The sequence below is a fragment of the Hemiscyllium ocellatum genome, chromosome 30 (assembly GCF_020745735.1).
Source record: "Hemiscyllium ocellatum isolate sHemOce1 chromosome 30, sHemOce1.pat.X.cur, whole genome shotgun sequence".
Taxonomy (NCBI): domain Eukaryota; kingdom Metazoa; phylum Chordata; class Chondrichthyes; order Orectolobiformes; family Hemiscylliidae; genus Hemiscyllium; species Hemiscyllium ocellatum.
Window position 1 is genome coordinate 32,889,736 of NC_083430.1, and position 17,655 is coordinate 32,907,390.

General features: G+C 40.9%; 1 protein-coding gene and 1 long non-coding RNA gene across 2 annotated transcripts in view; one reads left to right on the top strand and one right to left on the bottom strand.

The window, feature by feature from the left end:
* Positions 1 to 1,332: 1,332 nt before the first annotated feature.
* On the bottom strand, positions 1,333 to 14,217 carry LOC132829928 (uncharacterized). Its single transcript, XR_009646286.1, has 3 exons — positions 14,130 to 14,217; positions 12,671 to 12,747; positions 1,333 to 1,553 (listed from the first exon to the last, which is right to left on the bottom strand). It is a non-coding gene; the product is annotated as an uncharacterized LOC132829928 (long non-coding RNA).
* The window catches only part of LOC132829927 (serine incorporator 1-like), a 38,424-nt gene continuing 34,349 nt past the window's right edge, over positions 13,581 to 17,655 (top strand). The window contains exon 1 of the mRNA XM_060847348.1: positions 13,581 to 13,728. Within this exon, the coding sequence (XP_060703331.1) occupies positions 13,690 to 13,728 (39 nt within the window). The 5' untranslated portion in view covers positions 13,581 to 13,689. The remainder of the gene's footprint in view (positions 13,729 to 17,655) is intronic.

Below are 17,655 nucleotides of genomic sequence, written 5' to 3' on the forward strand. Positions count from 1 at the left end.
ATGCTGGAGATCACAGCTGAAAATGTGTTGCTGGTCAAAGCACAGCAGGCCAGGCAGCATCTCAGGAATAGCAACCTTTTCACGCACAGGGTAGTACGTGTATGGAATGAGCTGCCAGAGGAAGTGGTGAAGGCTTTTGGATGTGTATATGAATAGGAAGGGTTTGGAGGGATATGGGCCAGGTGCTGGCAGATGGGACTAGATTGGGTTTGGACATCTGGTCGGCATGGACGGGTTGGACCGAAGGGTCTGTTTCCATGCTATACATCTCTATGACTATGACTCTATAACTAAAGGGTATAGGTTTAGGTGAGAGGGGAAAGATATAAAAGGGACCTCAGGGGCAAGAGGATGGTGTGTATATAGAATGTGCTGCCAGAGGAAGTAGTAGAGGCTGGTACAATTGCAACGTTCAAAAAGCATCTGGATGGGTATATGATTAGGAAGGGTGTAGAGGAATATGCGCCAAGCACTGGCAAATGGGACTAGATTAAGTTAGGATGTCTGGTCATGAACAAGTTGGATCGAAGAATCTTTTTACATGCTGTATATCTCTAAGACTCTATGACTCAATATAGGGATAGCACTAGAAGTAGTACTGTAATGGATGATCAACCATGATCTTGAAAGATGGCGAAGGCTCTGGCAGAGTTTCTTTGTAATTCACATGTGGGACATGGACAATGCTGACACGGCCAGCATTTATTATCCGACCCTAGTTACTCTTGAGAAGGTGGTATGAATGGCTTACTCCTGCCCCTAAGTTCCAATATACTCTCCAAATCAGTACTCAGCATAGGATAGAAATGGAAGAAATATGATCACTCAATTTTATCCATAAATGCCTTGAAATTCCTTCATAATTAAGTCCCAATTGTCATGCACTTAACCATTTTCCAATCTAATGCAACCTACAAAATATGGCGGACGGGGGGATGTCCAGGTTGAATCCTCATTAAGGTAGTGACTATCGGTGAATGTTTAGGAATTTACTCGTTTCTTAACCAAAATCTTAATCAATACTTTAACCATGATTAGTAAACCTCAGGATTAAACATCCTTTATGTCCCAATTACTCCTTCAGTGCACCCTCAGAGTAGACCATAATAGTCTATGGAGTATGTCACTGGCACTAATCAAAGGACTTTGCTTGCAATTTTGGTCACATGATTTCTTTGTTTCGAGTGTGCCATTGTAATTAACCAAAACAATTCAACTGTAAATGACCCATTTTTCCCATTTGCGTTCGAGGATTTTTCTTTCTTCTGAAATAATTGTTACAATGATTAAGGCTTCTATCGATTGGATAATTCAATAAATGGTGTAACTGTATTTAATTAAGGTGAGTATGATGTTACATTTTCGTCCTTGAAAGATCAACATTAAACCGAGACAGTGAAAAAAACAGGCATTTGTCAAATGTTGTCCTTCTGTCGTTGCACAATGGATCTCTTGTACTCTGCTTTGGTTGCAGGCATTTTTGGAGGAAAGGAGAGATGGTCACGTGACATGACTAGAGTCATTATGAAGCTGATTGGAAAACATTCTGGTTCCTGTCATAAAAGCAAAAAAAATGTTGTAATTACACAGCAGTTCCATTAATCCCTGAAAAGAAAAAAAAAACTCGTGTGCTTTTAAACAGAGGCCCTCAGTCAGAACTAATGCTGTTGTTTTTGCGTTATGTCTAATGTTTGCCCACAATGAGTTACCAATAGAACGGAGTTGGGCAAACGTTCATGCCAGATTGTGACATTAGGAGGCATTATTAGGTGGCCTGTCCATTATACACAATGCCTCATATGTTGTTCCATGGCCATCAATGGTGTTAAAAAGCAAACATCTTATGGAACAGTCAATATCGTCTCTTGCACCTGGGTTTGAGCCAGAAACTGAGGCACATTTGGATTCCTCTGAGTTTCCAAGCCTAAACATAAATTTTAAATTATGAGATTACATTTTTTGTAACAAATTACAAACTGCATGAATGAACATTTAACTACAAGAACAGGCCACACAGACCACACCATCTACAGACACAACATCCCCACCACCCTCACTCTGGACCCAAAGCCAAGCTCTGGACCTGAACCCCATCCCCACCCCATTGACAGCTGACTAACCAGTCCTGCTGCCAGATTCAATACACCCTGTACTCTTCCAGGTCGCAACCCCGCCTCACCCCCCCTCCTCTTGACAACCCACTGTGAACACTGCCACTCTTCTGATGTCACCCACTTACCTAGCTCCTTGCCACCGTGCCAACTTGGGACATTTTCCTTGCACCCTATGCACCTGGCACTACTTACCTGGCACCTTACCCTCTATCCAGAAATGTTATGTAACCAAGTCTGAGAGGTTGAAATTGAAGGAAATCAGTATTAGTAAGGAAATGGTGCTGGGGAAATTAATGGAGAGAATGGCTGACAAATCGCCATGACTAATAACTTATGTCCCAGACTACTGAATGATGTAGCCCTTGAAATGTTGAATTCATCGATGGCATCTTCCAAAATTCTATAACCTGTGGAGCATTACCTGCAAAAAGTTGGACAGTGGCAAATGTAACCCCACTATTTAAAAAGAGTGGGCGGACAGAGGAGAGAAAATACAGAATTGCAGATCGGTTACAGATCAGTTAGTTAAACATTGTTAGTCTGGGAAATGCTAGAGTCTATTACAAAGATGCGATGACAGAAGAGGTCGAGTCATACAGCACCAAAACAGACCCTTCAGTCCAACTAGTCCATGCTGACCATAATCCTAAACTAAATTACTCCAACATGCCTGGACTTGGCCCATTTCCCTCCATACATTTCTTATTCATGTACTTAAATAAATGTTTTTTAAAAGTTGTAACTGTGCCTGCATCCATCATTTTATCTGGAAGTTCATTCCACACAAGGACCACTGTGTAAATAATTTGTTATTCGTGTATTTTAAAAGACTTTCTCCTCTCACCTTAAAAATATGCCCTCTAGTCTTGAAATCCCCCATCCTAGGGAAAAGTCACCTGCCATTCACCTCATCTATACCTCTCATTATTTCATAAACTTCTATAAGGTCACCTTCTGCACTCCAGTAAAAAAGGCACAACCTATCCAGCCTCTCCTTTTAACTCAAACCCTCCATTCCTGGCAACATTTAGTAAATTTCTTCTGAATCCTCACCAGTTTAATCATATTGTTCCTTTAACAGGGAAACCAGAACTGGAAACAGTACTTCAGAAGTGGCCTCACCAACATCCTGTACAAATTTAACATAATGTCCCAATTCCTGTGCTCAACTGTCTGAGCAATGTTAAATACCTTCTTAACTACCATCTCTACACTTGATGCAAACTTCAAAGAATTACCTACCTGAACCCCTATGTCTCTCTGTCTACAACATTACCCAAGGCCCTATTTTTAATTATATAAGTCTTGCCTTTGTTTTACCAAAATGCAATACCCTGTATTTATCCAAACTAAACTCGATCTGCTGCCCTTCAGCCCACTGACCCAATTGATCAAGATTCCCTTGTAATTTTAGATAACCCTCTTCATTGTTCACGATACAACTAATCTTGCTTGCTATTTTCTCATCTATATTATTTTTATGAATGACAAACAAAAGTGGAAATTTGGAAAGCATGATTGGGATTGTATCCAGCATGAGTTTATAAAAGGTGAATCATGCTTAACAAGTTAACTGTAAATTAAATTAAATTAATATATTAGCCTTTTGAGGATGTAACTAGTGGTATTGATAAGGGAGAACCAGTGTACATAATTGGATTTTGAGAAGATTTTACATCAGGACCCCCACATGAAGTTAATGAGCAAAGTTAAAGTATATATGATAGGAAATAATACATTGGCATGGATCAAGAATTAATTGACAGGCAGGAAAGAGACAATAGGAGGAAATGGGTCTTTTTCTGAATGGGTGGCAGTGACTATTGGGATGATTGGGCCCAAGTATTCACGTAATGTATAAATGAACTGGATGAGGGAACCAAAGTGTAATCCTTCCAAGTTTGTTGATGATACAAACCTGATGGGTTTTTGAGGAGAACACAGAGTCTTCAAAGAATTTGGACAAGTTGATTGAGTGGGCAAACAGATGGCAGATGCAGCACAATATAGCTAAATGTGAAGTTATACACATTGGTTTGAAAAACTAAATGGAAGAGTGTTGTTTAAATGGTGATACTTTGGGGTGTGTGGATGTAAAATGCGGTCTGAGTATTCATGTACACTAGTCAATGAAAGTAGACTGGTAAGGTCAGCAAACAATCAGGAAGGCAAATGACATATTGGCCTTCATTGCGAGAAGATTTGAGTTCAGAGTAGGGATCTTACTGTAGTTGTATGCAGTCTTGGTAAGACCACTCCTGGAGTATTGCATGCAGTTTTGATCTCCCTGGTGCAGTACAGGCTCACTAGATTAATACAGGGGATGGCAGGACTGCATTATGAGGAAACATTGCTTTGACAGGGCCTGTATTTCCTAGAGCTCAGAAGAATGAGAGGGGATCTGACTGAACTGTGATAGAAGTCTAACAGAGCTGAAAAGATTAGAATTAAAGAGAATGTTTTCCCTAGATGGGGAGCCTAGAAGACTGTGTCAGGATATTGGGTAGACCATTAAGAAGTGAGATGAGGAAAGATTTCTTCACTTAAAGGGTAGTGAACCTATGGAATTCTCTACCACAGGATGCTATGAGGCACAGTCACTGAATATGTTCAAGAAAGAAAGAAATGTTTAGATTGTATAGGTATTGGGAGAATGGTTAGAAAGTGGGAATATCCACTGAGGTATAGGATCAACCATGAGCATATGGAATGATAGAGCATGCTCAAAGGCTGATGTCTTACACCTGCACATTCCCCTCCAAGCAAAGAGCCTCACATTCACCTTACATGCTCACCCTTTCACAGGAGCTGTTCAAGTGGTTGTCTGTGATTCTGGGGCGGTTACGGCAGGAGACTGGAAGAACACAGCAAGGCAGGGAGCATCTGGAGGTAGAGAAGTCGACTTAGAGTCCGGAAGAAGGGTGACACCTGAAACGTCGACTTCTGCACCTCCTAATGCTGCCTGGCTTGCTGTGTTCTTCCAGCCTCCTGCCTGCCTGTGATTCTGGATCTTTAATTTTCAGAATGCAGCAACTGACTGCTGTGATAAATAGACTGTGGTTTGCCTTCCCCCAGTTGCTCTACGCTACAGGGCAATCTGCGTGAGATAATCACTGCTCGGAAAATCCAGGTCATGATGTTATGGATTATACTTTTTGGATTTCACATCAGCAAGATATGGATGAATGACAATAGTCACCTTAATTTTAAAAGCATAGATTTTATATAAAAATGTCATTTTCAACTGCCATATTCTTTTCAGTACACTCAAACTTTCTCAATTTCTTTATAGTTTCCATAAAGTAATGAAACCCATGGCATTTAGTTAGGATGCAGCTTGAAAACATCCTATGTAGGTGCAACCTTCTGTTTAACTCCTGTTCCACCAAGATAGTGAGCAACAAGCTACTGCATACTGTTCAAGAGACATTTCTCCCAAACCTCCAATATCCACCAGCTGGAAGGATAAAGCCAGGGCAACAAGTAATGGGAACAATATCAAGTTCCTCATCAAGTCACACATCATTTTGACTTGGACACATATCATGATTGTTTCATTGTTGCTGGGTTAAATTACTGGAACCTCGCTCCTCCGCTTATTAATAATGCAGGACAATCTCTATCAGACAAAGACCAGTGATTCAGGGAGAAGGACTATCATCACCTTGCCAAGAGAACCTGAGAATGGCAATAAATGTCAGTCTTGCTTATGATGCCCATACTTTAATCATAGATTTTAAAAATACAGTGTCCAGAAATCTCCAAAATTAAGGAGGAGGGGGGCAGGTGGGGGAGGGTGTGGCATTTGCTTATTTTCCCATTGCACTCAATTTTACAGATGCAATCTAAGCGGTGACAGTGATGTGGGTGATGCCGAGATGTGTGGCAGAATCAGGTGACAAGTGTGGCAAGGCCCACCTCAATGTTGCGATCACCTTGCTCATCATTTACAGTTTTCATAAGCAGCATGGCACAAATCTCACTTGGTGAGATGCCAATCGATGGGGTGTAATGTTTATCAGCCTCCTATCTTCCAAAGTTGCTAAACAGGCTAGATATGGAAAATTCAGACATGTGCGTTAGTGGAGTATTTGGTCTGAGTAGAATATGCATCAGACTAAGGCTTATTCTTCTCAATGTCAATGCACAGACCTTTCTCAGCCCCAGACAGTGGATACAGACCAGAAGCAGTCATTCTGGATGTCGCTCCTCCTTGTAACCTTCTGCCCTTATCCAAAAATTGCCCACACACAGCTCTGTGGGTTATTGAAGGAGACAAGTCGGGTGTATGATGTTCATTACTCAGTGTCAAAGTGCTGCACTGATTACAGACAGTGAAGTGTCTGGACTGCTGAGAAAAGCAGAAGATGATTAATAATCATCATTATACAAGAAGTACTCAGATCACAGCTTGAGACCTTTGTTTTCACTGGCTGCTAATCAGCCCATGCAGTGAATTCTTCAGATAAACACAGGCCGTTTCCATTTATTGCTGGAACTGAGAAGCCTTCTGTTATGCTGTAGTTCCTGGGTACCTCAGCAGAATCATTGCAGAGCAACTGCATGAAAGTTAGTGGAAATAAACTTGGAGTCATGCTGGGAAGGGGTATTAAAACAAAGCTCTCTTGACATTGGCTAAAGAAAAAAATTTCATAGTTAGCTGCCCTGGAAACAGTATGAATAAAAGGAGACTCTTCAGTACAAGTGGATTTAGGCTGATTTTCTAATGTATACCAATATTTGGAAATAAGGCAATCAGTTCAGTAGATGTGATATATTGTTTCTGACACACTAGCGGAAATTGCATTTCCTTAAATCTTGGCTGTCTTCCTCTTGTTAATTAGTAGCGGTATAGACAGGATAGATCCAATGAATCCTTAGAAGAGTATAAAGGCAGTAGGACTTAATTAAGAGAGAAATCAGGAGGGTAGAAAGAGGACATGAGATGGCTTTGGCAAATAGAGTTAAGGAGAATCTAAGGGGTTTCACAAATGCATTAAGGACAAAAGGGTATCTAGGGAGAGAATAGGGCCCCTCAAAGATCAGCAAGACGGTCTTTGTGTGGAGCTGCAGGAGATGGGGCAGATACTAAACAAGTATTTTGTATCAGTACTTAGTATGGAAAAGGACATTGAGGATATAGAACGTAGGGAAATATATGATGACATCTTGAAAAATGTCCGTATTACAGAGGAGGAAGTATTGGATGTCTTGAAATGCATAAAAGTGGATAAGTCCCCGGGACCTGATCAGGTATACCTTAGAACTCTGTGGGAAGCTAGGGATGTGATTGCTGGGCTACTTACTGAGATATTTGTATCATCAATAGTCACAGGTGAGGTGTCGGAAGACTGGAGGTTGGCTAACATGGTGCCACTGTTTAAGAAGGATGGTAAGGACAAGCCAGGGAACTATAGACCAGTGAGCCTGATATCAGTGGTGGGCAAGTTGTCGGAGGGAATCCTGAGGGACAGGATGTACATGTATTTGGAAAGACAAGGACTGATTAGGGATAGTCAGCATGGCTTTACGCATGTCTCACAAACTTGATTGAGTTTTTTGAAGAAGGAACAAATAGGACTGATGAGGGCAGAATGGTAGATGTGCTCTATATGGACTTCAGTAAGGCATTTGACAAGGTTCTTCATGGGACACTGGTGAGCAAGATTAGATCTCATGGAAAACAGGGAGAATTCACCATTTTGATACAGGACTGGCTCAAAGGTAGAAGACAGAGAGTGGTGGTGGAGGGTTGTTTTTCAGACTGGAGGCCTGTGACCAGTGGAGTGCCACTAGGGTCGGTGCTGGGTCCACTATGTTTCATCATTTATACAAATGATTTGGATGTGAGCATAAGAGGTATAGTTAATAAGTTTGCAGATGACACCAAAATTGGAGGTGTAGTGGACAGCGAAGAAGGTTACCTCAGATTACAGCGGGATCTTGATCAGATGGGCTAATGGGCTGAGAAGTGGCAGATGGAGTTTAATTTAGATAAATGTGAGGCATTGCATTTTGGGAAAGCAAATCTTAGCAGGACTTATACACTTAATGGTACGGTGCCAGGTTGTGTTGCTGAACAAGGAGACCTTGGAGTGCAGGTTCATAGCTCCTTGAAAGTGGTCTCACAGGTTTTAGGATAGTGAAGAAGGTTTTTCGTATGCTTTCCTTTATTGGTCAGAATATTGAGTACAGGAGCTGGGAGGTCATGCTGCAGCTGTGCAGACATTGGGTCGGCCACTATTGGAATATTGCATGCAATTCTGGTCACCTTCCTATTGAACAGACGTTGTGAAACTTGAAAGGGTTCAGAAAAGAATTACAAGGTTGTTGCCAGGGTTGGAGAATTTGAGCTATAGGGAGAGGTTGAATGGGCTGGGGCTGTTTTCCCTGGAGTATTGGAGGCTGAGGGGTGACCTTATAGAGGTTTATAAAATCATGAGGGGCATGAATAGAATAAATAGAGACCTAAGGAGCAACACCTAAGATGTGTCTGAGAAAGATAGTTTTGTAGTTTTTGCTGCTGTGCATCTCAAGACCTGAGCAGCCAATTTAGGCTGACAATTCATTGTGATACTGACAAGGTGATGATGCTTTCTGTGGAGCCAGTGTAGCAGAGAATCGCATGTGCAAGGAAAAAGGTATAAAAAAAAACTCTCCCCTATGAGAAATAAGGTATTCAGTAACAGCTAACTGGCTTCCTCTCAGTTTTTTCTGCAGATCCTATGTTGACAGAAAAGTAAAATGCATTCAAAAACAGTGAAAAGTTGAATTCTCAATAAATGAGTGAAAGACTGGACATGGATATGCCAATAAGCTTGTGCTAACATTAACAAATTGAAAACAAGAGAATGAAAGCAATTCATTGCCTCCTGTGCTCAAACTGGTGCTAGTGAACTGTGTTTCCATAATGTTTTTCCCTTCCACTTTAAATGCTCATGCGCATTCTATCTTTGTGTGTCAGTCTTTTTGTGAAAAGGGGGAAATTAAGAACTGCTAGCCTTTAAGTTACGAGGTGTTGAAAATTAGCAATTCATATTTCCGAATTGCCATTTATCAAAGACAATTTGTTTGTACTAAATAAATATTTCTTGTTAAGTACCTGGTGAGTGCTTCTTTTTAACTTGAGAGAATCAGTTAGGCAAACTGAAGACTTTAGAAAGTTTGGTTACATCTTTTCACATTTCTGATGTCTCTGGGGGTCGAAGGTCTTGATTTTCAGTGCACTGTCCCAGTGAGTCATAACAAAAGTTGTTCCAGCTCTGAACTCAGCAGAATATTTGATCTCTGCTAAGTTGCACAAATTAAATAAGATACTTAATTAGATATTATGTTACTATTTTGCTGGGCAGTGGTTGGCAAACTTTGTTATCTGAAGAACCTTTTAAAAATAAAATATTGCTCAAAATACTTTGGTAACTGCAAAACAAATTTTAAAATGTTGAAAAAAGGGCTTAAGAATATTTTATGAAGAACTGTTCCCTTATTAGCTGTGGGCTGGGATTGCTGGATATTCTGCACCTAGAGAGAATGTATTGACTGTTTTTGTAAATTATGACCAGTTATCTGGGTCAGGAGTGTTCAACGTGATAACAATTCTGATTGACATCTGGACAGGAGAAGCAAGTTAGAGTCGCAAGAAAATTACACAGTTGCCTGAATATATAAAAACAATCTGCATTAACTTCTCTCTGCTTATAAAAATATTGGCCGTTGCCACACAATTCCATGAAATTTCAATCTTGGACAAAGGTCAGAGAAAAACCCAGTTTCTACATTTTAGAACCTGCAAAGCACATTATTTTGGCTTTTGTAGTTGAATCTCGAGTTTGCCTAATTTAAATTTGCCTTCAGCTTGATCATGTTTTTTTTCGGGAAAATCACAATGGCGCTTTTATTTTTTTCACTTCTAGGTGGGTACTGTTTGGCAAAGCATTTTCAGATTAGCTAATAATTACCAAGCAGAATTCAATTATTTTTGTTGACATTAAACATTCCATTCCATATGTGAATCATATGAATCCTGTTTTGTTTTGTAGCAAGAAAAAATTCTAGTCATCTTTACAAATGAAACAAATCCTTTGTGTGTGATGATTGTGTACAATTTAATAAAGTCTAGCATTAATTAATTGTGAATGATAAATTCTTATAACTGATAAATTGTCCATAACTGAGTGATAACTGTCCATAAATATGGTTAGAAATGTCTATTTATCTTTTTGAGATTACAATTACTACATACTTTCTAAATTAAAGCTATTTTAAAGTTTGACAGTGCAGATAGTAAATTTTGTGAATAATCAAATGAGTAACACGATAAGGAAAATTGTGACACAGATTTTTGATGTCATTTCCTTGACATGACTCTTTTCACGTATCTTCTCATGGAAGAAATTCAATTGGAAAAAATGGGAACTGCAAATATGGTAACAAAGAGAATCCCACAACTGGCTCCAGGCCTCTACATTAAGCAACCCAAATTCTACAATGTACTCTGGAAATTCCATCAGTTTTCTTTGGCACAATGTCCCCTCAATTCTGGAACCACAAATTCATATTAAACCTGACTCACAGGTTCAAAGTCTCCTCCTTGTGTGAGTGGCAAGGATGCGGAGGGACATTTGTAAGATTCTGCACATTGGTGGGGCCAAGTGGAGAAAGCACTCCACCTAGTTGTAGTTGATATTAAAAAAGCTTAAACCATGTACCAACAGATCCAAGAACAGCTTCTTCCCACTGTTAACAGATTTCTGAATGGACTTTGCTCTTTGTGCACCTTCCCTGCAGCCCTAACATTGTATTCTTCCATGTGTTCTACTCCCCTTATACAATTTGTATGGTTTGACCTGCCTGTACTCAAATCAAACCAAAATATTCTCGCCCAAAAAGTAGGAGTTTATCCTACTGTACAATTATATGGTTTAGGTTGGGCTGTGAAGTAAATATATTGTGTGAATGTATAGGGCACCTGTTTTATGAGGGCTTAGCTGGATGGGTAAGAGGATTTTTGTTTAATCAGTGTTTTGGTGGCTATGATGTTGCAATATTGTCATGGCTAATGACACAGGGCAAATGACATTCTAATTGTCAGAGTCTGTCACTGATTAGAGGCTGTAGCGTATAGGCAAATGTTGAGCACAAATAGTTAGCTCTCTTCCATTTCTTTGTAACTTCTCCGTAAGGACAGAGGGGATGTTGGCTTTTTAGTGTCTGAAGGCTTTCTGCCACTGTTCTGTTCATAGACAGAAGAGTCCAGCAACCTTCCTCCACTGCTAACAAGGCCATTGTGTACATAAAACTCACAATGAGATTCAGTAACATGTTTCAAAACATGGTTTAATGTAGTATCCTTTCCTAATTTTGACAAAAGTTAAAATGTGTTGTTTTTATAATAGTGATGGTCATCCATGAAGGGCAAGATATCAGGTGTAATAGAAAAATAAAAGCTACCATTTGTATAGCACCTTTTGCAACCTCAAGACATTCCAAACCAGTGTGGAACTCATGAAGTCCTGTTGGAAAAGCCACTGTTGTATTTTTGGTGTTTCCAAATTCGCATAGACCGAGCTCAGTCAGCAATGAAATAAATAACAAGATCATCATTTTGTAGCAATATTATTTGAGGAATAAATATTTGCTATTGTGGATAAATTCTCTGCTCATCTTATATTTCATTGCAGGATCTTTTATATTCAAGAAAGCTGGAAAGTAGGTCCCATTTTAAAGACAGCTAAAAATTAGGAACACCACCACTGGAGTGTTACTGTAAGTTGTCATAGAAATCACAGATAGCTCTTATAATAATTGCAACAAGGTCAGCTCAGTGCACCTCATAGAATATGAGTTCCCAGATTGGGGCTGTTAATCTGGGAACCCTGGCTAACAGATATAAACAGGATGTCAAAGGTTCTGTTCACTCTGAGAGCTTACGCTGAGGGAGCTGGATCTGTGTCAAGGGCTGTACCTGTGTAAGCGAAGCATGATTTGGTGATGAGATACTGGCCTTTGTGAAGTTATTTCAGCTTTGACCACAAATTATGAAATTGTTAGCTGTGGAGGAAGGTTACTGGACTCTTTTGTCTATTAACAGAACAGTGGCAGAAAGCCTTTAGACACTAAAAAGTGCAGTTGATAAATTTTGGAGGTCAGAGTGGTTAATATGAGATGATTTATTGGAATTATTTTGGGCGGGGGGGGGGAAGTGGAATGATTTTAAAGTTCCTGGGCTACATGGTCCAATGTTCTATGATGGGGTTATTTATGGGAACTGAGTATAATACAGAGAAACTAAGATGCAGTTCACCATGTTTTAGACTGAGTGCTTCCATCTCTCTGAACAATGCTAGAGAAAGGGAAGGTCATGGGTACTTGCATGGGCCTCAGTTATGCCTATTCTTTGTGGGGAATGTGGTACATCCCTTGTTCCAGTTCTATTCTGGCCCTCTCCCACAATTCTTTCTCCAATTTATTGATGATAACATTGGTGCTGTTTCCCTTTTTCATCCGGAATTGGAAAAGTTTATCAATTTCACTTCTAATTTCTGTCTTGCTCTCACCTTCACCTGGTATTTCTTTGATTCCTCCCTTCCTTTCCACGACATCTCGATTTCCATTTCTGGGGATAGGTTGTTCACTACAAATCAAACGATTCCCACAGTTACATTGACTATACACACTCACACCCTACTTCCTGTAAAGAATCTATCCCATTATCCCAGTTTCTCCATCTCCACTGCATCTGTTCTGATGATGTCAACTTAAGGCACTTCTCCCATGTCAATAACTCAATCCCCACACACCAGGTCTTGTTATCACATGGCCTACCAATACACTCTACACATTGTTAGCCCCACTAGCAGCTATCCATTCTCCTGGGCTGACTGTTATCCACTCCTGTATTCTTCTCTCCCTTTGGGCTCTACCTTCACCTACTCCTCCTCCTCCCTATCCTCTCCATAAAAAAAGTTTTTTTCTAACTTTTTAAGTTCTCGAGAAGGGTCACTGGAGCCGAAGCTTTAACTTTGATTTCTATATACAGATGCTTCCAGATCTGCTGAGATTTTCCAGCAATCTGTGTTTTTGTTAGCTTCATCTTTGTTCATGTGCACTCTTTGCACCACCTAGAGGTGACATTTGTACAATTTGCAACCTTCTCAAAAACCCAATCTGCACTCTGTCTTAATGCCTTCACCCCCTTCTTAAAGTGCGGTGCTCAAAACTGGACACAGCACTCCAGCTGAGGCCAGACTACTGGGCTGCAGACTCAGGTGTGCCACTTCACCCTGGTCACTGAGGTCAGCGCAGATCAATCACACTGCGTGCCATCACCTTCCCATCATTGAGAAGCTGTGGTCCTCCCAGCCTGTAGGCGGCGGTGTCTGTGGAGGAGGCGAGCGGTCCTCGCTGTCCGCTGGGTGGCACAGCTGAGCCCTCGCGGCAATTGAGTGCAAAACCCGAGTGACGCCGGAAAGAGCCGAGCGGTTCCGAGGAAGGCAGTCGGCAGCCACTCGGGCGAGTGATCCGTCAGGAGAGTGAGTGTTTATCGGTGAGGTCCGGCGCTGGGGTGTGAGCCACCATGGGAGCCTGCTTGGCAATCTGTTCGCTGGCGAGCTGTGTGAGTATGTGTATCCCCTGTCCTTCTCCGGGAAGGTGTGTGGAGTCCCGGGCCTCTTGGTGTACTCCAGTCTCCCCCCGCCCCCGGCTGTGGCCTCCTCCTCCTACACAACCTAACAATAAACTCCAGCCTTTCCTTTCTATAAACTTGACCACTCCCTCCCTTCGTTTATGAATTTCTACCTATTTATAAATGTGTATTTAATTATCAGCTTTCTCCCCAGGAGTTGGGGATTGTACAGTTGGATTGTTTTTTTGTGTAGCTTCCTGTTTAATGAACTTGGTGTCAGACCAGATTGGGTTTCCTCATAACATCTTTCTTCCTTTCTTTGTTTTCGTTTTGACTTTGTTTTAAGCAACAGCGTTCTTGCGGTATGTTTTGTGGAGATATTTTATCTGTACCTGGGTAATAGTTTGCTGTTTTCTTGTAGCTGACATTTGACGGTGTAGTTTAGGATTTGCGTCGTCACGAGTCAGATGTTGAATTTTCCGTCGTGACATTGTCCTTTTAGAGCAACACTTCCTGCTGGTAGAGAGGGGTGCTGTTTGGAATGAGCCCATGATGGCACTGAGTTGCAAACACACTAATCGTTCTAGCTCACGTAATTTTATTTACTTTCACTATTCTCCTGAGAGTAGACGTCTGACCGCAGCTGAGTCTCAGCGGGGGAGCCTCAAAACTGCATTGCTTTGAACTGGAATATTGGGGCTGTCTGTGAGAGGTATCATGATTATTTGAGAGACTTGATTCTAGTCCCCTCAGTTAATTAGATAGTCATACTGTTGAGATCAGCTTACACATATGTTAGGTGTGCAAATATTGTGGTTGGTTATCAAACTGACCAAATATTTAAATACTAAATTAGAATTGATAGGTTATTTATTTGAATTATTAATTTATCTGACTAGGTACAATTTGCCAAACTGCTCCCCAGAACATAATCAAAGAACAATATTTGCAGTGTAGAAACTTTGCACGCCAAATCAATGTGGGTGTTTAAGCTACCTCCCACTATTAACCTGTCACTGTTCTTCTCCTTTCATGCTCATATGTTTCTCTTATCCTACAATGTATGTGTTCATCGCCTTAGCTATTCCTTGTACTGAATCCCATTCTCTGGATCAAAATCCTTTGTCCTGAATTCTCTGTTTGGTTTATTAGTGATGTGAAAGAGCTGGTGTTGGACTGGGATGTACAAAGTTAAAAATCTCACAACACCAGGTTATAGTCCAACAGGTTTATTTGGAAGCACTAGCTTTTTGAGCGCTGTCCCTTCAGGTGGTTGTGGAAAATGAGGGCATAAGACACAATTTATAGCAAAAGATTACAGTGTCATGCAAGTGAAATGATATATTGAAAAATCCTGGATTGTTGTTAAGTCTTTCATCTTTTAGAACAGGTTGCAGGTTTTGGTTCATTAATATGAACAGCATGCGTCTGTTTCCATGCTGTACATCTCTGACTTTATGAAAGACTAAACAAACATCCAGGTTTGTTCAGTATATCATCACAGTTGCATGACACAGTAATCTTTTGCTATAAGTTCAGTGTCTTATGATTTTATACTCCGTAACCACCTGATGAAGGAGCAGTGCTAAACCTGTTGGACTATAACCTGGTGTTTGTGATTTTTAACTTGGTTTATCAATGAGTATTTTATCTTCATTGGACTTGGAGTGGTTTCTCCTTCAAGTGGGAATGTTTTTGATTAGATTAGAAGATTTGAATCCCTACAGTGTGGAAACAGGCCCTTCGGCCCAACAAGTCCCCACCGACCCTCTGAAGAGTAACCCACCCAGACCCATTTCACTCTGACTAATGCACCTAACACTATGGGAATTTAGCATGGCCAATTCATCTGACCTGCACGTCTTTGGACTGTGGGAGGAAACCGGAGCACCCGGAGGAAACCCATGCAGATGCGAAGAGAATGTACAAACTGCACACAGACAGTCGCCTGAGGCTAGAATCGCACCTGAGTCCCTGGCACTGAGGCTGCAGTGCTAACCACTGAGCTACCGTGCCGCCCCTTCTGTAAGATCACCCTGTTGCAGTTAATTTCCTAAAGGTGCATTCACCTAATGCAATTTTAATAAAACTATTTTTGAATCTTCGCCAAGGCCTTTTTTGTTTTTGTAATCAACTTGTTCAGACGTGTTATGACACACATCCAGGGCAAATGGGGTTGAACCCCTCTGGCTCAGGCAGGGACAATACCATTGCATTACAAGAGTTCTAAATGCATTTAGTCTGATTAGAGATGTTGTTTTTTAATCAACCCATTCAGCAATGTTATGACATCCCTCTGGAGTGGATGGGACCTAAACCTTAGCTCCAAGGTGGTACTATAGAATCATATACAGTGCCTTTGTATCCTTTGGTACGATGGAGAACTGTACATGTATTCCCAAGCAAAGTCTGACCAAGGTTCCACATGGGCTTAACATAATTTCTCAGCTTTTTCATTTTATTTGTTCTAAAAATAACTGATTTTTTTAATATTAAAAAAACTATCTCTTTTAGAGTTTTGCGTGCCTATACTTAAAGAATCTTTGACTCCATGTTCATACTTGTCTTTCAGGAGGTATGTCATAGAGTGCTAGAGATGCACAGAACGGAAACAGATTTTTCAATCCAACTCTTCCATGCTGACTAGATATCCCAACCCAATCTAGTCCCAACTGCCAGCACACGACCCCTTCGGTCTCTTATATCTTTCCCCTCTCATCCTAAACCTGTGCCCTCTAGTTCTGGACTCCCCCCACCTCAGGGAAGAAAAACATGTCTATTTATCCTATCCATGCCCGTCATGATTTTAAAAACTTCTATAAGATTATCCCTCAGCCTCAGATGGTTCAGGGAAAACAGCCTTAGCCTTTTCAGTCTCTCCCAGTAACTCAAATCCTCCAAACCTTGCAACATCCTTCTAAATCTTTTCTGAAACCCTTTCAAGTTTTACAACGTCCTTTCGATAGGAAGGAGACCAGAATTGCATGCAATATTCCAACAGTGGTCTAACCAATGTCCTGTACAGCCGCAACATGACCTCCTAACTGCTGTACTCAATACTTTGACCAATAAAGAAAAGCATACCAATCACCTCCTTCACTATTCTATCTACCTGCGACTCCACTTTCAAGGAGCTACGAACCTGCACTCCAAGGTCTCTTCATTCAGCAACACTCCGTAGGACCTTACCATTAAGTGTATAAATCCTGCTAAGATTTGCTTTCCCAAAATGCAGCACTTTGCATTGATCTAAATTTAACGCCATCTGGCAAGCCATTGGTCACAGGCCTCCAATCTGAAAAACAACCCTCCACCACCACCCTCTGTCTTCTACCTATGAGCCAGTTCTGTCTCCAAATGGCGAGTTCTCCCTGTATTCCATGAGACCTAACCTTGCTAACCAGAGTCCCATGGAAAACCTTGTCAAATGCCTTACTGAAGTCCATATAGATCACATCTACCGCTCTGCCCTCATTAATTTTCTTTGTTGCTTCTTCAAAAAACTCAGTCAGGTTTGTGAGACATGATTTCCCATGCACAAAGCCATGGACGATCTACCAGTTCTTCCTAGAAATTAGTGTTTTGCCTTTATCAACATTGCAGTTTATTTGCTAATTAACACTCATTCTGAGAATGTGTATAGAGTATAAGCAGGCAGGGAAAGAGTTAAGTTCTGAGTTTTGTGAAACAAAAGGTTCAGCTGAGCATGACTCAGATCAGATGAGAACTTACTGTTAACAATGGGATGCTGGAGGCAAAGGGAATGGGTTAACAAGGTGGAAAACCAGTCATTATGTACAGCCGTTCAACAGTATTGGAACCATTCAGTATGTGAGGTCAGCTAACAAGGGGAAAAGAATTCATTGTATGACTCCAGTTAACAAGGTTAAGAACACCCATTATATAACAGTAAAGGGC